This window comes from Rhinolophus ferrumequinum, chromosome 13, assembly GCF_004115265.2.
Source record: "Rhinolophus ferrumequinum isolate MPI-CBG mRhiFer1 chromosome 13, mRhiFer1_v1.p, whole genome shotgun sequence".
Classification (NCBI taxonomy): Eukaryota; Metazoa; Chordata; class Mammalia; order Chiroptera; family Rhinolophidae; genus Rhinolophus; species Rhinolophus ferrumequinum.
Window position 1 is genome coordinate 44,993,353 of NC_046296.1, and position 20,316 is coordinate 45,013,668.

Sequence of the window (20,316 nt, forward strand, 5' to 3'; positions counted from 1 at the left end):
GGTAAATCCAGTTACCCCACCTTGAGTACTTTCCTATTGTATGGGTTCTAGCAGTGCCTGATATGCCTAATATTCTCTCTTTCAATGGGGGATTCTTTTAATGGGGGATTAAGGAGGAATTAGTATTATCAGGGATGCTTTTTCAAAACACAAACCCTGCTTATATATAGTTATAAGTTCACATAAATGTATTTAAATGAATTTCACTTCTTTGATTTGATATTACTCAATTTCTTTTGTCATGTTTCGCACCTGGCAGGTATGGTTTCAGCACTGAACACTGTCAAGCATCCCTGAGGATTTGTGGTGGAGATGTGGGGGCATCACTAGAACATCTGCTTACCCAGTGTTTTTCAGAGACATTTGGAGAGAGGATGAAGATCTCTGAGGCAGTTGCCCATATAAGTGTGGATGAGTGTGTGGAACAGCGACAGGAAGAGGCATTTGCCCTCAAGTCAATCTGTGGAGAAAAATTCATAGAAAGAATTCAGAACAAAGTCTGGACCATTGGATTAGAACTGGAGTACTTGACAAATAAATTCTGCAGATCCAAGCGAAAGGAAAGTACCAAAAATATACAGGAGATTTCACATGAAATCTGCAGATTTTACCTCAAAGGAAATTGTAAATTTGGATCAAAATGCAAATTCAAACATGAAGTGCCCCCAAATCAAATTGTTGGAAGAATAGAAAGAAGTGTGGATGATTCTCATCTTAATGCTAATGAAGATGCATCTTTTTTATATGAACTTGAAATTCGATTTCCTAAAGGCCACAAGTACCCCTACCAAGCTCCCCTTGTGGCATTTTATTCCACCAATGAGAATCTACCTCTGGCTTGTCGTTTACATATTTCTGAGTTCCTTTATGGCAAGGCCTTGACATTTGCAGAAACTTCAGAACCTGTTGTATATTCTTTGATAACCCTTTTAGCGGAAGAATCAGAAATAGTCAAGTTATTAACAAATACCCATCACAAGTACAGTATCCCTCCAGTGAACTTTCTGCCAGTATCCTCTGGGACCAGAATAAATAATCCTGTCTGTCGTAAACCAGTGATTCCAAATAATTCTTTTGTTTCCAGTCAACTTCAAGATGGTATGTAAGGCACGATCACATGAAAGGCATTGTTGGGGGGGGGGCAGTTATTCAAAATGATGGATTAAAGAAATCTGAAGTTCTGAGGGCTGGTCTAGGATCTCCCATTGATCTTAGGCAAGTCATTTTCCTCAATCCATGGGCGAAAAGAAAGAGAATCCCTTGAACTATGGCCTGACTTTAATGGTAAGGCCCAATGATGGTCACTGTGATTAGGTTCCCTGAATTGAAAGTTTGTGGTGATGTGTAAGTTTATTCTAGCAGTTGAGGGTTGGAAGAAACTTAGGAGCATCTTCCCAGAAAATCAGTTTCATTGAATTCATTTGGTTTTACATGTTTATTTCTGATACTTGAGATGGGATTACTTTCAAATGAGAGTTTAGAGATAACTTCTCTTTCTATGCCACTATCCAGACCAGCCTGCTTTTAGTACAATAGACCCCCAAAATTCATTAGAGTAGGGCTATCTTTATGAATCCCTAAATCTTCAAATAAAGAAATGTTTGTGCAGGGTTCTGGCTCTATCCAGATCCAGGTTTGCTGTACAATTGATTATTACACCACAAGTAAATCCCCTTTTCAAAGTCCATCAAAGAATTCTCTCTTATTTGGTGCTATCTTCCTTTCAGAGAAATAAGTTTTTATTGTTTCACAAGAGTTCCTAGGCAAATGTCAGTAAGTAGAGAACAATGAAACTACACTGAAATGTGGATGATGGACAAATGTCTGGTTCACTCATTTACCACTTGACGACTTGCTCCCAAATATCAGCTTCTAGTATTGGGAATCAAACGTATTCCTCAAGAAATGACAAATTGTGGGTTGTGGACTTTTTTTTTAAAAAAAGCTCTTGTTAAGATATAATTTTCATAACCGTAAAATTCACCCTTTTAAAATATACAATTCAGTGGTTTTTAGTGTATTCAGAGTTGTGCATCCATGACCATTGTCTAATTCCAGAACATTTTCATCACCCCAAAAAGAACCCCCATACCTATTAGCAGTCACTCCTTATTTCTCCCTTCTCTTAACCCCCAATGACCACGAATCTGTATTCTGTCTCTATGGATTTGCCTGTTCTGCACGTTTCATAGTAATGGATTCATGCAATACGTGGGGTTTTTTTATTGGCTTCTTCACTTAGCATAATGTTTTCAAGCTTCATTCATGTTGTAGCATGTAACAGTACTTCATTCCTTTTTATTACTGAATAATATTCCACTTTATGGACATACCATATTTTGTTTATTGCTTCATCATGTGATAAACACGAGTTGTTTTGTGTCATGGAATTTTAGGTACACTTGCAACTAGTTGAAACTTTCAGTTAATTCCTTGAAAGTTAAGAGTCTACTGGATTAACAAGATGTGCCATGATTTTCTCTTTGTTTTTAATTTGATTTAACAGTCAAATTAATAGGCACTTATACTTGATTAAGCTTGTTTGAAGATGCACTTTAAGTTCTTTAGCAATAGAAGTAGTAGTATTGAAATGAATGAACCTGCTTTATTCAAGCTTTAACTTTTTCTCCATTTTATGATTTTGTTGTTTTTACTTTGTTAGATAGTAATTCTTCCCCTTTGCTAAAGAAAGGGTTCCATATCGAAAATGTTTCCTTTTATCCCCTTCAAGTTGAAAAAGAATCAGAACCTGAGGAGACAGATGAGGATGAAGGTCCTGCACCAGTTGTAGTGGAGAATGAAAGCTATGTGAACCTTAAGAAAAAGATTTCCAAAAGATATGACTGGCAGGCAAAATCAGTGCATGCTGAAAATGCTAAAATCTGCAAGCAGTTCCGAATAAAACAGGTAGGGTATTCTGAGAGAATGGCTAGCATTGCCTCCCTGATGTCTGGATGAAGGGATTAGGAATTGGGAAACTGGCTGACCTACCTAGTGTACGTTTGGTTCTCTTTTACTTAGTGGTCTGCATGTCACATCAAACTTGGGTACATGTTCTAGATAGATTTGGAAAATCCAATGGCTGGTAAAAATGAAACATATATAGCAAATATTCTTAGAATCATGTGGCTTTGATACTATGATAGATAATCTGATAAGTGAAAGGAAAATTAATGCTGTGATTTGCTTTAGAGAAATCAGGGTAGAAAAGGAGAAGGAGGGACTCTTAACTATTTCAAAGGTCACAGGGTAGTTAACTTGCCCAAGGTCACATAGCTAGTGAGTGGCAACATAGAAGTTCAAGCTAATTCTCTGTTTCTAAAGCTCTGTTGTTTTTACCCAATTTACATGAACATTATTTTAAAAGAATCCGTAAGTGAGCTGTTAGGGCAGAGCCAGCTGTGGACAAAGGCAAGTTGCTTAACCAGTTTGGGGATTGGAATAGAGATGCTGTCTCAAGGCCCTTCCAGTTCTAAAGTCCTATAGTCCTAATATTTGACACAGGGTAAAACTATCACATATATAGTGCAGTACTACAGAATGTCAAAATGATTAGAAAAATCATGGCATAAATAATGAGATGGTAGAAACAAAAAAATTACACGATCAGTTTGGTCAGTGTGCTTAGAGGTAATAAATGATATGATAAAACTACATGCAGAAAATGATGTGTTAATATAAATTTCTTACACTAGTCAAAAATACACCCATGGTTTTAATATTCAGTACAGTGTTTATAGTGTTGGCCCTTAGATATCAGGCTGAGTTACAAAGATGTGATGATCGGCCGAAAAGAACCCTTCAGTCCATGCTCTTACTATTACTGATTTTGGGGAAAATCTGATATTGTGTAGAGCTATGCTATCCAATATTGTAGCCCCTAGTCATGTGTGGCTATTTAAATTAATGAAAATTAAATAAAATTTTAAAATCAGTTCCTCTGGAGCACTGGCCACAGCAAAGTGTTCGGTAGCCAGCCTCATGTAGCCAGAAATTGCTGTATTGGACAACGCAAATATAGAACAGGTCATTGACATAAAAAGTTCTATTGGGCAATGCTGGTGTAAAGACTCTTGCTGGGAAGAGCTGGATAGGTGCCAAGCAAGAGGGATTTATTTCTCTTATAAGATCTTTCAGTCTATTTTGATATAGGAAAACCACACAGATTCCACAGCTTATTCTGGCTAATTCTCCGAACAGCCTTGTAACTAAAGTCATTAGCATCTAACCCCAACAAATCTGTAATTTCTGTCTGAACAAATTGTTAAAGAAGGAGCAAAAAGGATGGGTGTAGCTATGGGATTCCACATTCAGAGCTCTGTGAGGTGATTCAAAGTAACCCAACTGATGCCTTATCTTTTATTTATTAGGCTTCCAGACAGTTCCAGTCAATTCTGCAAGAAAGACAATCACTCCCTGCTTGGGGAGAAAGGGAAACCATTCTTAAATTGTTGAGCAAGCACCAAGTACTTGTTATAAGTGGTATGACTGGGTAAGAATGCAATTTATTCATAATGCAGCTTTCATCTATAAATGTGGCATGTGCCCTGGTTATCAGGGCCAGTTCTACTTTTAAAAAGCCAGTAGTTGGTGCTTTTGTTATTGGTGCTTTTACTGTCAAATATTAAATAATATCTCACAGGAGCTAACACTGCAGCATCCATAGCCAATAGAGCCAAATTATGAAAAGCGAAAATAAAACTCGGAAATACATTAGGAATTTATAGACATTGTACTGCCTTGAGATAATTTTAAGGCAAAAGGTTTAGCTGAAGGCTTTTAACAAGGCTCATTTTAAAATGTAAAGGATAGTTCCAGAACATTCAGCTTGAAAACTTTTTATCTTATAAATTTATTCTGATTTCTTTAGCACTTTTATTTGTGCTTTTAAGAACAACTTAGGGCACATAATTTTTCCTGTTTCACACTCTCCTTATATTATCCAAATCTATTTAGCAGGGACAAGTTGCAGGCATAATTTAGTTATCTGTTCAAGGGTTTTCAATTTAATAATTACATTTATGTCCAAACTCACTGAAATAGTAGTAACTTTGTATCTTTTAGTTTCTTATCTTTTTAATTTCAGTCCACTGATAGCCAAATCAATATACATCAAAGGGAAAAATATAAAGTATTTTAATATTCGTAAGAGAATATTCCTATTTCTTTAGGATTCATGTGTAGAATTTACATTCCTAGAGGCATTTACAGACCTTAATCTACTGTCTATTCAATAATCCCAATTTTACAAATAAATGATACTAAACTGTTATTCGTTACCCTGTTAATCTGAGTGCAAATTCCTAGGAGTTACCAGCTGTAGGTAATAAGTCAATAGGTTTAGAAGACAGATGAAGCGGAACAACCATTATTCTAATTAGCTTTTTCACTTTCCTCATTGCTTGCGTGTGATTGCTTTTTTAGTAAACTAACACTTGAAAACTCTCATTTTAAAACTTGTTTGTTTTGACATACAGCTGTGGGAAAACCACGCAGATTCCACAGTTTATTCTGGATGAATCTCTGAATGGACCACCAGAGAAGGTGGCTAACATCATTTGTACCCAACCCCGACGAATCTCGGCAATCTCTGTCGCTGAACGTGTTGCTAAAGAGAGAGCAGAAAGAGTGGGTCTGACTGTGGGATACCAAATCCGGTTAGAGAGTGTCAAGGTTTGTATGCTCTGCTTATTTCCTGGTAACAGAAGTTTATAATTTTCAAGTATGGAGAGTCCTTGGTGTCTGAAGATTCATGGACAATTTGGGATATACTCCAGGACAGCTGAAGTTCTTGAGAAATATTTTGGTACAAGAAGTCTTATTTGGGTGCACTTAATTTCCTCTATAAGGACCTTTTATTCTTCATTGGCAAAAGTGACCTAGTAAATGCTGTTTTGCTCTTAAACCTGGGACTTAATCCATTTAACTGAATAAGGAATGAACAGATTCAAAATTGGTTTTATTACTCACTGTTGTTTTTATGTTTTATAATAATTTTTTAATTATTTTTTCATTGCATCTGACAGTCAGTATTATTTTATACTAGTTTCAGGAGTACAGCATAGTGGTTAAACATTTATATAATTTATGCAGTGATCCCCCTGATTAGTACCCACCTGCAACTATGCATAGTTGTTGCAACATTATTGACTGTATTCTCTATGTTATACTTTATATCCCATGACTATTTTGTAACTACCAATTTGTATTTCTTAATCCCTTCACCTTTTTCACCCATCTCTCCAACCCCACACCCCTCTGGCAACCATCAGTTTGTTCTCTGTATCTATGAGTCTGTTTCTGTTTTGTTTATTCGTTTATTTTGTTCTTTAGATTCCACATATAAGTGAGATCATATGGTATTTGTCTTTCTCAATCTGACTGATTTCACTTAGCATAATACCCTCTAGGTTTATCCATGTTGTCACATATAATAATTTTTTAATGCTTTTTATGAGTCATAACATTTTAATGTGAAGTAGAAAAGCTTTTATTGTTATTGCCAACAAGAAACTGTGTTTAGTATGGTTTCATATTAAATGGAACTGCTGATGTTTTCAATATTCTTTATCCCTATCCAATCAAAATGGTTTTGCCAGGAAAGTGTTTCCTTTCTTCAAAAATGTCATGAATGCTTTCATGCCCTTTTACATGTTAGTCCTCAGCCACCAGACTGTTGTACTGCACCACAGGAGTACTGCTGAGAAGGCTAGAAGGAGATACAGCTCTCCAGGGGGTCACCCATATCATTGTGGATGAAGTTCATGAGCGGACAGAAGAAAGGTAAAACAAAGATTTTCCAAATGACTACCCATACACATAAAATAAAGACATGGCTGAAAGAATTTCATTCTGCTTCAAATCCAGTTTCTTAGAACTAGTAAGACTCACTTGCCAAGAAAAGGCCTAAGTTAGAGAAGAGGAACTGCTTTCCTGGTCTCCAGGGACTGGAATACTAAAAATGCTAGGAAGAGCACAAGTGCATCACTAGAAGAGTCATCCTGTTAAATGGACATCATCTCATAAGAGATGCTTCACACCCTCCTGGGCAGGATGCTGAACTGGGCACTGTACTTAGCAGGAATAACAGAGTAATGCATATTGTAGCTGATAGATTGGTCAGTATGGACTCCCTTCTTTGATCCTTGGGTCAGTCATTCAGTCCTGACATTCATTCATATATTTATTGAGCCTGTATTAAGTGCCAAGTGATGTATTAATTGCCGGGGATACTATAGTAAGCAAGTAGATATGGTTCTCCTTTATCTCTTACGGTCTGGTTAGAAAAAAAAATGATGAACAAGTAAACAAACAAATAAGTAATTACAAATTGGAATGATTAGTATGGAGGAGTAAACATGCTGTGTTTCAGACAACAGACCCATAATATAGTCAGAGATCATATCTGAAGAGATGATACTTACAATAAAAATGACATTTACATTAAAACCTAAAGTAAAGTTGCCTTTGTGACAAATGGGGGCAAGGCCAGCATTGGCAAAGACTGCAGTGGGAAGGGGCTCCGTGAGTCCAGAAACTGGAAGGAGTCCAGTATAGCTGGTGTGTAGTAAATGACAGGTGGGAAATGTCAGGTGGGAAAAACAGGAGCCAGATATTCCAGGGCCTTATATATACCATGGATAATAAAGCATTTGGATTTTATTTAAATGAAATTAGAAGGCATTAAAGGTTGGAGGTATAAAATCAAAATTCTTAATATTTTAAAAGGAAGGGCCGGGTACATAGAGGGCATTAATCATAGTTTGTCATGTGGGTCATGCTCTAGAGCAGCAAAAAAAAAAAAAAACTAGTGTGAAAAAAAGATGATCCTATGAAAATTATGAGGCTTCCCCAAAAAGGACTCTGCACTTATAAATATATTCAGAAAAAGAAAGTCTAAGTAAAATTGGTGGACTGACACAGAAGCAGAAAATAGTTAAAGGCAAAACTAAGAAAAAGAAAAAACAAACCTGAAAAGAGGCCCCAGTTACTGCTGATAAAAAGTTTTTAAGAACTGAACAGGAAAAAATATGACCAGCAGACTATTTATTAGAGAAAATAAATACACTAATATACTAGTAAATAGGAAATATGAAGTAATTAAAAACTAAAGAAAAGCAGACTCATATAAAAAGAATAAATCAAAATAAAAAGAAATAATTTCTAGAACAAGACAATAATTTTAAATGATTATACACAAAATACAAAGACTCTGTGAAGGGCAAATAATCTTTTTATAGAGACTCCAGAAAATGGGGGCAAAAAAAAAAGGTAAGTAATGTCATTTTGCAGCAAATGTTCAAATGAACATTTAAAAGAAGAAAATTTTTTAACAGAGTCACTGACCAACTTGGAAGAGAAAAACATAAAATATTCAACCAGACTAATAATATTAATATTATTAAATATTAAATATTTAAAAATAAATCTAAGGGGAAATTATATTCAGTGTAATTTTGAATATAATGAATAGTTTTTGGTTCCATAATATTTATACTTCCACAAACTCAGAGAAACTGGAGCATAGCATTGGATCTGGTTCCTGGCTGCAGTAGTGTTCTCAAAAAAAGAAAGATTTTTATAAAACCTAATAACCTATGGAATATCATCAGTTAAAATTTCAGTATACTTTCACATCTGAATAAAGAGAAATGACTCCCTGGAGAAGGGAGATTCGAACAATTACCGATACCAGTCTTTGGGAAAGGATTATACAAATTACCAGAAAAAGTGGGGAAATATTTGCTAGCTTAAACTGAAAAAGGCAAAAACTAGGAATAAAATCTAGGAACCAAAATCAGTAAAAATATAGCCAAAATTGAAGGTTGAATATAGAAAAGTTACAGTTGTGTTAGTTTAAATTTTTCAGTAAATTTCCTGATTATAGAGATAACAATATGATTATTGTAAAACATTTAAAAAATACCAAAGAAATGTCAAGAAAAAGAATTTCTGTTACCTATAAAATTGCTAACTGCATGTTATAATTTTCGTCTGTTCTTTTGGGAGTGTGTTGGGTGTTAAGGGAGAAATGTGGTAGAGAAAGAGGTGTATCTCCACAAACACTACTGGGATTATATAGTTTTGTATGCTGCTTTTGATCTAATAGTTAAAATGAGAGCATGTATTATATTTGAAATTAGTATTAATAATTGCATAAGAAAATTTTGAAGTATGAATGTACGATAGGCTAACTGTTTGCCAATTGTTACATTATTTTTCTTTTACTTAAAAAGAAACAAAATCATCGTAAATGTAATTAAGTTAGCTCATAATATTAAGGAGAACTAAATAGTACAAGAATATGCTCTCATTAAAAACTGAAACAACACAGATATAGTGAAAGTCCCCTTGAACACTCCCAAATCTTTCTTAGTTCCATCCCCAGAGATAACTATGGTAATTAGATTGGTGAGTACGTCCTTCTATACATTGACATGTAAGTTTATTTTGTTAGAAGTAGGTACTTTTGTTTCCTAAGCTTTTTTTCTTTCACAAATGATTTTAATATATTCATTTAGTAAGGCAACAAATAATTATTGAGCACCTACTATGTCCCAGACATTGTTCTAGATACTGGAGTAGTGAACAAAATAACCAAAATCCCTGTCTTCATAGAACTTATATTCTAGTGGGGGAACCCAACAATAAGTAAGATAACTAAGTAAAATATGGAGTATGTTCAATGCTAAGAAGAGAAAGGGTAACATGAAAAAGTAAGGGAGGGGAACATTTGAACATTTAAATAGGGCAGCTAGGAAAGGCCTGGCTCAAAAGGTCTTTTGAGTAAAAACTCGGGAGAAATGAGGGAGCTACCTCTGTGAATGTCTGGAAGAAGCCCATTCCAGACAGATTAATAACACAAAGGACCTGAGGTCCATGCTTCAAGGATGGCAAGAAGGACAGTATGACTAGAGCCAAGTGAATAAGAGGGAGAGGAGTAGTAAATGAGTGGTCGGGGTACAGGTCGTGTCACATAGAACCTTGTTAGTAAGGACATCAATAAGAAGTCATTGAAGGTTTGTGAACAGAAGGCTGGCACAATAAGATTTACATTTGCACAGAGTTACTCATCCACTGTCCTGAGAGTAGATTTCAAGGGGCAAGGGCTGTTGCAGGGAGACCAGTTAGAATAGTGCTACTCTACATATCGTTCTGCGACTTGGGTGTTTTGTTTTTTAACAGTAACATTGTCGTAGAGATGTTTTCTTGTCAGTTTCTAGAGCTCTACCTTATTCCTTTTATCGGCCTCAAGTTATTCCACAGAGTGGATGATATTATTATAATTAACCATTTCTTGGTTGATAGACAACTTAGATAAGTTTCCATTGTTTACTACTACTACAAACAGTGCCGTAATGAAATCTTTGTATAGCCTTTTTATGTCCATATAGATATCAAGAAGTAGACTTGTCAAATGCAATGATAAATCCTTTTTGTATTTTGATAGATACTACACTGAATTTAGTTTATTTGGGGAAAATTGATGTTTTTGTTTGTTTATTTTATTGGTGAATATTCGGAACAGTGTGTTTCTCCAGGGCCCATCAGCTCCAATTCGTTTTCCTTCAATCTAGTTGTGGAGGGTGCAGCTCACTGACCCATGTGGGAATCGAACCAACAACCTTATTGTTCAGAGCTTGCGATCTAACTAGGTGAACCATCCGGCCACCCAGATATCTTTTCATTATTGTCTACCCATGTAGAAACATGACAAATCTTTCTATGAGTGTTATAATTGTTTTCACATAGGTCTTACACATTCCTTCCTCAGAATATATCAAGAGTTATTTGTTTTCATTCATTGAATTTGTTTGATCTTCAGGGGTTTCTTTTATTTACTCTAGTGACTTCTTGCTGCTGGTTTTGAAGGACATTGTATTGCAGAGACCAGCTCTTCAAGTTATTCTGATGAGTGCAACTTTAAACGCTGAGCTCTTTTCAGAATATTTCAGTTCCTGCCCAGTTATTACTATACCAGGTGATTAAAATTCATCATTAAATATGTATTGTTCTAATAAGCAAACGAAATTATTTTAAAGTTAAATTGAGATACGAATTCATAGATATTCTTCTTTCTAGAGAAAAAGTGATTAGTTTGTAACAAATAAAATTATAACCATATAATAAAACTAATAAAGAGGTAACATTACATCCATTTGCTGGGAGATATTAATTTTATATGTGCTGTTTAGAAAAGTCTAGGTTATTAGGGTTTCTAGCATTCCATTGTGTTTAACATCAAAATGTGAGTTTATAACAGTAATTTGTCATAAAGAAGGAAGTTGTATCTGTGTATAGTATATTCATTCATTGCTGGATTCTGCTAAATTTCTGGATATTGGTCCATTCTGGGAGAAAGTGAAGTTGGATAGCCTGTGTCTTTTTTTTGGTACTTTCAGTCTCATTGTAGGATTAATTTATCACAGGCTTTGGTGTATCCTTCTGCAGTTGATTGCCAAGGGACAATTCCGAAGCACTGTCTGATGTATAATACCGTGTTTCCCCGAATATGAGGCCTAACCGGACAATCAGCTGTAATGCGTCTTTTGGAGCAAAAATTAATATAAGACCTGGTATTATATTATATTATATTATATTATATTATATTATATTATACCCAATCTTATATAAGACCCGGTCTCATAGTAAAATAAGACCCGGTCTTATATAAAAATTAATATAAGACCGAGTCTTATATTAATTTTTCCTCCAAAAGACGCATTACAGCTGATTGTCCAGCTAGGTCTTATATTTGGGAAAACATGATATTATTGTTTGTTCTAGTTATAGATCAAAATAAAAAGAAATAATTCCTGGTTCTGGTTATAGAGTATATTGACCATAGATTTAAATAAGAAATTATATGCTTGATCTAGAATACAGTTGTTAAATATTTAAATGTCCCCTGTGGGGAGAAAAGGAGGGTGAGATAGGAGTAACCAATTAAAAAAGGTAAAGAAAGTTTATTAGCAAATGATTGTCTCTTCTACCTATACACTTCTGTTTTCTTTACTAACTGGAATCTACCCCTTTTAATTTCTATTATCAAAAGCTTTTTTTTTTTTTTGATACTTTTAAGACCACAGAACAAATTGTGCCTTATTGTGCCAAGCTTTATGGGAATTTTATATGTACAAACTATTTCAAGGTAATTAAAGAGGTATTCTGAGGCTTTTCTATTTTGTTATCAATTTATTTTGTTTTCTATTTTATTTGTTTTTCCAGGTCGTACATTTCCTGTTGATCAGTTTTTTCTGGAAGATGCAATTGCTGTGACAAGGTAAGGAAGACATTAATTAAGTTTTGGTGAAAGTCTTTGAAAACAGCATTATTATTTTACCTCAGAATGCCAGGATACTAATAGTTTTTTCCCTTCTAATTTTTCTATTTGAACATTTTGTTTTCCCCTTTCTTTCAGCAAATATTTATTATACAAATTATTTGCAATTCACAGGCAGTATTGTATATTAATCGTACTGACTCTGGAACCCTATGTAAACTATAGACTTTGGGTGATTATGATGTGTTGATGTAGGTTCATCAGTTGTAACTAATGCACCACTCTGGTGGGGAATGTTGCTAGTGGGGGAGGCTATGTATGTAGCTGGGGGCCAGGGGCTATATGGGAAAACTCTGTACCTTCTGCTCAATATTGCTATGAACCTAAAACTGGTCTAAAAAATTAAGTCTTTAAAAAATAAAAGATGAAGGACCAAATAAACATAGGAAGAATTTAACATGAAATAAAGTACAGATTCTGCAGACAGACTTTAAATCCAGTATGTAAATCCCTCTGCTTTCATTGGCAAGTAGCTTAAATCTCTCCATGACTCAGTTTCATCATATGTAAAATGGGTATATTAATAGAAGCTGCTTCACAGCATTGTTATGAGGATTAATTAATACTTCAAATTAATACTTTCAAAGTACTTAGAACTGGGCCTGGCACATAGCAAGGGCTTTATAAATGTTAGCTATTCGTGTCATTATCATCATTTACCCTCAAGGAGTTGCAGTATAGTTTGAGTGGTAAGATGTCTGTATGATTTCAGTACTGAGTAAAAAGTGGTGATGTCTGTAGGGTACAAACAGATTTTTTTCCTTTGAAAGCCCTGCATCCTCTTCCTACTCTTTAACCTTGAAGATCCCCCAGGGTTTTATTCGTGCACTGTTTCATCTCACTATTAAACTCTTCCTTAGCTCTCTTAGGCTCATGTGATTTCAGCTCTCACCTCTGTGCCAACAACTCCCAGACCGGTGTCTTCATTCCTGACCTCTGAGCTCCAGAATGAAAACACCTTGATGTGTGGCACCTTAAATTCAACTCAGAAGTTTTCTCCTTCTCCCTTCTCCTTTTATTCCTAATAAGCCCCTCTCCTAATTCTGTATTTGTTTAGCAATACAATAGTCTCAAACTAAAAATACAACAGTGGCTAACTTTAGTGTGCAATAAGCCTATTACGGAGCTTATTAAAATTGTTATTTTCTGTGCCCTCTTCCACTTCCATTGAATGTGAACCTCTGGAAAAATCATCTTTCAACTAGTTTGTGTGTCTTTATTCTCTCACTTTTTCAAACTCACTGCTTCCAGAAGGATCTTAAAACAGAGCCAAAAGCTTCCCAGTGTGTTCCTCAGCAGAAATAGGCCATAGCCAGCAGAATCCTGTATGGTGGAAGAATAGCACAGGAATTGAGCAGAAACAGAGCAGCATTCTGCTGAATGAGCACATAGAACAGGTGAATATGTTCGTTCACCAACAGACCCAGAGGCACACAGACACATTCCTTTGTCGTCCTTCCTCAGGTATGTGTTACAGGATGGGAGCCCATACATGCGCTCCATGAAACAGATGTCAAAGGAGAAGCTGAAAGCAAGGCGCAACAGAACTGCGTTTGAAGAAGTGGAGGAAGACCTGAGGCTTTCCCTTCACCTGCAGGATCAGGATTCTGTCAGAGATGCAGTGCCTGATCAACAGTTAGATTTTAAGCAGCTCCTGGCCCGCTATAGAGGTACTGTGCTTCCTGGGGGGCGTATTACAGTTATGCCAAAGATAACTGCCATTGACCCTTGAACAGCACAAGTTTGAACAGTGAGAGTCTGCTTCCACACAGATTTTTAAAAATAAATACTATAAATGTATTTTCTCTCCCTTGTGATTTCCTGAATAACCTTTTCTTTTCTCTAGCTTACTTTATTATAAGAATACAGTATGTAATACATATGACATACAAAATATGTGTCATCGACTGTTTATGTTATGGATAAGGCTTCCAGTTCACAGTAGGCTACTGTTAGGTAAGTTTTTGGGGAGTCAAAAGTTGTAAGTGGATCCTTTCGTCACGTGAGACACAGCAAGAAGACAGCCATCTGTTAACCAGGAAGTGGGCTTTTACAGGACACTGAATCTGCTGGCACTTTGATCTTGGATTTCCCAGCCTCCAGATCTGTGAGAAATATAAATTTGTTGTTTATAAGCCAAAAAAAAAAAAATCGTTGTGAGTATATTTTCGACTGCACAGGGCGTTGGGCCCCCTAACCCCCACGTTGTTCAAGGGTCAACTGTAGTGTTTCCGCCCCCGCCTTGATCATGAAGAAGAAAGATGTGGCTCTTGTTTCATAGTTACATTGTCTTTAATTCATCAGAACAATCTTAAACTTAGAAAAATAGCAGTGCCAACGCATATTAGATTATAATTATTATATTTATTAGTGTTGTTTTTTCCTGATATTTTTTTAATTAAAGGTTGTTGGGGTGACAATTGTTAGTAAAGTCACATAGGTTTCAGGTGTACAATTCTGTAATACATCATCTATATATCACATTGTGTATTCACCACCCAGAGTCAGTTCTCCTTCCATCACCATATATTTGATCCCTTTACCCTCATCTACCATCCCTCTCCCCGGCTACCTTCTGGTAACCACTAAACTATTGTCTGTGTGTATGAGTTTTTGTTTCTTCATTTGTTTGTCTTGTTCCTTTGTTGTTTTCGGTTTTACATACCACGTATCAGTGAAATCATAAGAAATGTATTCATTAGAGAAAAATTGGGAGGTAGTAAAATATAAATTATATTCTTGAGTATTTTGTAACTTTATTTTGCTATGATTTCAAATTCAAAACTGAAGAAAAATTTGCAAGACTACACAATGAACTCATATATCCTTTACCCTGATTTACCAGTTGTTAATATTTTGCTTCATTTGCTCTGTGTTCATGTATGTATTTTTTTTCCTGAACTTTTTGAGAATAAGTTGCAGATATGATGCTGCTTAACCCCTGTTATTTCAGTAATAGGGGCAGTCTCTTACATAAGCACAGATGATAAAAGAGAAAACACTTAACTGATAGAATGCTATCATTTATTCCATGGCCAATATTCTAATTTTGCCACATTGCCACTTACGTCAAGAATATCTTTTATTGCTATTTTTTTCTTGATCCAGGGTCTAACCCAGGATTGCATACTGCATTTAGTCATAATGTGTCTTTAGTTTCTTTTGATCTGGAAAAATTTCCCAGCCTTTATTTTTCTTTTATGACCTTGATGTTTTTGAAGAATTCAGCCAGTTATGTTTCCCCATGATTAAATATAGGTGATGCGTTTTTGGTTAGAAATAATGTTGAGTCCTTCTTGGTACATTATTCAGGAGGCACATGGTGTGGGTTTGTCCTGTGTTAACTTTGATCACTTTGTTAAGGTGATGTCAGCTTGGTTTCCCCCCTGTGTAGTGACTAGATCTAAGCCATGCCTTTTCTAATTTCAAGCACAGAGGTTACCAAAGTTCAGAAAGCACTTCTGAGAACTTTTTTCTAAGGAAAGAGGAGGGCAGATTTGAGGTCAGGAAACCTAGCTCTGCCAATAGTTTCTGTATAGTGCTGAGCTGTTCACTGAGCTTCTCTGAGCCTACTTTTCCCTGTAAAAAGAGACTTGATCTAGTTGATCTTAGTGCTCTTTTACTTCTCAAAAATTAGATAATGTTCATGAGCTCAATTTTTAAAACTTTTTCTAGTTAAAAAATAATAATAATCAGTTCTTTTAACTATATAATTGGTTGGTAAAAACTGCCAAAGTATAAAAAAATTGTTTAGAAAACGATTTTCACTTCTCTTCCTCTTTTTCAGGTAGTTGATCTTTATCCTTTTTGAAAAGTGCCTATTTGGAATCTTGACAAATAAAAGTGTTTCCTTTGCTTTCCATACCCAGCCACACTCTTATTTGTGTAGCCTATTTCTTCCTTTCTTTCATTTTTGAACAACATAGGGTTCACTCTGCCAGAACATTATTTAGAAACTGCTTTTGCCTCTCTTCAAACTTTTTAGCATTAATATAGGGAACTTCGTTTCCTTGATACCAACTACAGTTATTTTGTTCCATTTAGGCTACATGTAGGTTGATGGACCATTAGGAGGACCCAAGAAGAAAGGGCAGCAGTCTTTGGAGAGTTGGTCTCACCAAGAATATGCAATTAGTTTTTCAAAGAGCTGGGGCTTGTAGTACAACCCAAAGCACAGTTTACAAGGTCTCAGATAAATTAGGAGGAAATTGTAGACCCTTAACCTGAAAGTCTATGGATAGACTTCAGAGTTGTTGGTGAAAATCGTGTATTTGTTTTTTCAGGGAAGATCCATTTAAGGTTTTCTCAAACGAACCTAAAGGTTAAGAGTCACTGTTCTAAAGATACTGGTGAAAGTTGTGGTCTATCCATTGATTTCCATGGCTCACTGTTACCTGGACATCATCTGATCTGACTCTTGACTTGATTGAATCTGGAAGGGATTTCTTTCCAAAATGTATTTGACTTTGAATTTTTTTTCTAGGGCTAAAATTGTCAATAACTGTGTGACAGATAAGAGGGGCAAGAAGGTGGAAAAAAGTGGCCTATCTGGGCCTTCACAGCAGGGTTAAGAGCCTAGTCTTTGGGTTATTGTTCAAGCAAACAGTACTTCCAGTGAGCGCGTATTTTCTGAGAAACTGAAAGAAAAAAATCATTTCAGTACATTAAATGTGAACGTCTGTGTTACTAAATCACGTCAAGACACTCACCTAGTTCACTGGCATATTGTCTTCAATAAGGTTTAATTATTTTTCTGATTTTTACCTTTCTTTCAGGGGTTAGCAAATCAGTCATCAAAACAATGTCCGTCATGGATTTTGAAAAGGTTAATCTTGAATTAATAGAGGCCTTGTTAGAATGGATTGTAGATGGAAAGCACTCCTACCCTCCAGGTAATTGCTTCTTGTCTTCATTTATGTGTGAGATGGCAAAAGGGAAGGAAGCTTACTGAGATCATGGGTACCGCCTCTTTCCTGGAGACCTCATCCTCACCCCCAACTTTCACCCCCTCCCAGTTGTGTGTAAAGTTGCTTATTAGGCTTTTTGGGGGGGAATTCTACCTTTTGAGGTTCACCCACTCTTTTTGTTTGGCACTCGTTTGCTCCTACCGAACCCAAAGATGTTAACAATACAAAGTCCAAAAGGAAGAAAGCTGAAAAGAAGGCCTGGATGGTCCGCATGTTAAGCACCCAGTCCCTGGCTAAATGGGAGCCTAGTAGAGTAATAAATGTTTGAGTCACATGAAGACTACACATGAAGGTCATAGGACAATAAGGATTTATCTCATCATTACTGTTTTTATCACTGTTTCTGCTGCTGCTGCTATAACACAGAGCAGTAACTGCTTTCCCCTTACTCACTGTCTTCCCGTCCCAGGGGCCTTCTTAACCTCACTTGCAGTTCCTTATCCCCAGAATGAAAGACCCAGATCTCCTCACAACTGAATCCTTCATACCATTCAGGTTTCTGTCAAATATTTTTTCTTCAAAGAAGACTCTCTGACCACCCTATCTGTTTTCTTGTCCCGCCCCTTACTCTATCATAAAACTAAAAATGATTGTGATTTTCATTATAGCACATAACACTATGCAAAATTATAGTTCTGCTTATTGACAGTCTTCTTCAACAGAATGTAAGCTCCTTAAGAATAGGATTTCTTGGGGGTAGCTGGATGGCTCAGTTGGTTAGAGCGTGAGCTCTGAACATCAGTGTTGCCAGTTCGATTCCCACATGGGCCAGTGAGTTGCACCCTCCACAACTAGATTGGAGACAACGAGCTGCCGCTGAGTTTCTGGAGGGACGGCCAGATGGCTCCGTTGGGTAGAGCATAAGCTCTTAACAATAAGTTTGCAGGTTCAATTCCCACATGGGATGGTAGGCTGCGCCCCTGCAGCTAAAGATTGAAAGTGGTGACTGGATTTGGAGCTGAGCTGTGCCCTCCACAACTAGATTGAAGGACAATGACTTGGAGCTGACGGGCCCTGGAGAAACACACTGTTCCCCAATATTCCCCAATTAAAAAAAAAATTTCTTTTTAAAAAGAATAGGATTTCTTGTGCACCACTGTGTTCCTCAGACTCTAGAACAGTGCCTGGAATATTTAGGTATGGAGTAAATATTTCTTGCATGAATAGATACAGCCAATGTTGGGTGATCGTTAAGTTGAATAATAGATCGAATAATTTCACAATTACATTATGTTTTCATTACACCATGCTTAAGAGAAATGGGAATGGCTGCCCTCATCTGCTTAGACTTTAATCATGGTATTAAATTGAATAATAGATCAAATAATTACACAATTACATTACGTGTTCATTACACAGTGTTTAAGAGAAATGGGAATGGCTGCCCTCGTCTGCTTAAATGTTAATCATGGTATTTTCTAAAGAGACGTGTGACCCACATAAAAATATTAAACTATCTTGTTTCTCATCTCTTGGCAAGTAGCCACTTTGACTTATTACTGCATTATTAATGCATTATTACTGTATTGAATATCTTGTTTCATCCCAAAGGAAAAACTATTATTGACAAAAATCAAGCGTAGCAGACAGAAATGTTAGAAAATTACCTGAATTCAAAGCCTGCAGATGCAGTGATTAGGGAGTCGGTAATATATTTGTGAATGTTAAAGATATCCCTCATACAGATGGCCAAGCCATGAGAGTAGAACAGATCAGAAGGCACACAAAAATATAGACAAAATATTTTCTTGCATCCACATAGATTATTTTACCACTCTAAAACGTTGTGGTATTTTAGTGGGGAAGAGCAGGCAGTATGTAATGGAAAGAGCATGGATCTTATGCCAGAAACCCTAGCTTTGTGTCCAGGCCGCACTCTTACTGACTCTCTGAGCTGGCCAAGCTACTGAGTCACTTTAAGGGCACTATTATAATAACCTTCTCCACGGGTGGCTGTGAGGATCCAATGAGATAATGTATGTGAACATGCTTTGTATACTGTTAAGTGTTAATACCAACTCTGGAAGATAGCTTTTGCCCTTCTTCCTTCAGAGTTCCATTTTTTTAAATGATTTTGTTTCCTTGTTTATTTAGCAGGGAGAATAACTGTGATAGATAAAATGTCATGAATTCCTTATGGACAGATCTGTGTTATATATTCCATTGTACCTAACACAGAGGTGATATAGACGCCCAATAAATATTTTTGAAGTTAAAGGCTAGTGAAGATGGTGCTAATTTCCTATCTGAATAGAGGTCAGAAGAAGGTGGCTATTGCTGAGTGATCACTCTTGGCACAGAAATACACTATAATCAGTTATCACTGCTTATTTTCTTTAATGTAAAATTTAAAAGCCCATAAACCATAAATGTGGGCTGGTTGGTTAATGCGCTACCTCTTCAAAATATAGCTGAACTTAGATTACCACGTTGGCTAGCAAATTATAGTTCCTTTGTCTCGTTTCCACTAAAATGTTTATGGGTTTTTTTCTGGTAATAGAGAGAAAAGTCTTCCTATCTTGTAAGATTAGAAGGATTATTCTTCGTATAGAAACAGAATGTCAGTGGCCAGTGCACTGATGAAATATGTTTAAAGAGCTTTGCTAATGATTCTTGTATAACTTAAGTCATTATATTTTTCCACACTTCGGTTTTTCCTATTACAGAAAAATAATAATATCCCATTAATTTTGTAGTTATTAAGTCAGAAAATGTATTTTTAAAGTTTGTTATCCATTAAAGCCTTGGGGACTTTACAAAGAAAATTGATGGTGAAAACTTGCAGATTCTTACTTTTTTTCATTTAAAATAGCTTTATAATCTATGTTAGTTTTTCCTTTTTTTGTATCTAGCAAATTGATCCTTTTTATATACCCAGGTGCTATACTTGTATTTTTACCGGGACTAGCAGAAATCAAGATGCTTTATGAACAGCTACAATCAAATTCTCTTTTCAACAACAGACGTAGTAATCGGTAAGTTCATTGCTTTCTATATCTTCTGTCA

General features: G+C 36.0%; 1 protein-coding gene across 2 annotated transcripts in view; it reads left to right on the plus strand.

Annotated features, from left to right (window-relative positions):
- The window catches only part of DHX57 (DExH-box helicase 57), a 56,896-nt gene that overhangs the window by 13,053 nt on the left and 23,527 nt on the right, over window positions 1-20,316 (plus strand). For both annotated transcript variants that reach the window (XR_004424805.1, XM_033124508.1), the window contains exons 5-14: window positions 260-1,098; window positions 2,732-2,907; window positions 4,371-4,492; window positions 5,478-5,673; window positions 6,659-6,783; window positions 10,848-10,981; window positions 12,229-12,283; window positions 13,808-14,013; window positions 17,119-17,235; window positions 20,189-20,285. Coding sequence is in view for 1 of the 2 variants with exons in the window: in XM_033124508.1 (XP_032980399.1) it covers window positions 260-1,098; window positions 2,732-2,907; window positions 4,371-4,492; window positions 5,478-5,673; window positions 6,659-6,783; window positions 10,848-10,981; window positions 12,229-12,283; window positions 13,808-14,013; window positions 17,119-17,235; window positions 20,189-20,285 (2,067 nt within the window). In the remaining variant the exon portion in view is untranslated. The remainder of the gene's footprint in view (window positions 1-259; window positions 1,099-2,731; window positions 2,908-4,370; window positions 4,493-5,477; window positions 5,674-6,658; window positions 6,784-10,847; window positions 10,982-12,228; window positions 12,284-13,807; window positions 14,014-17,118; window positions 17,236-20,188; window positions 20,286-20,316) is intronic.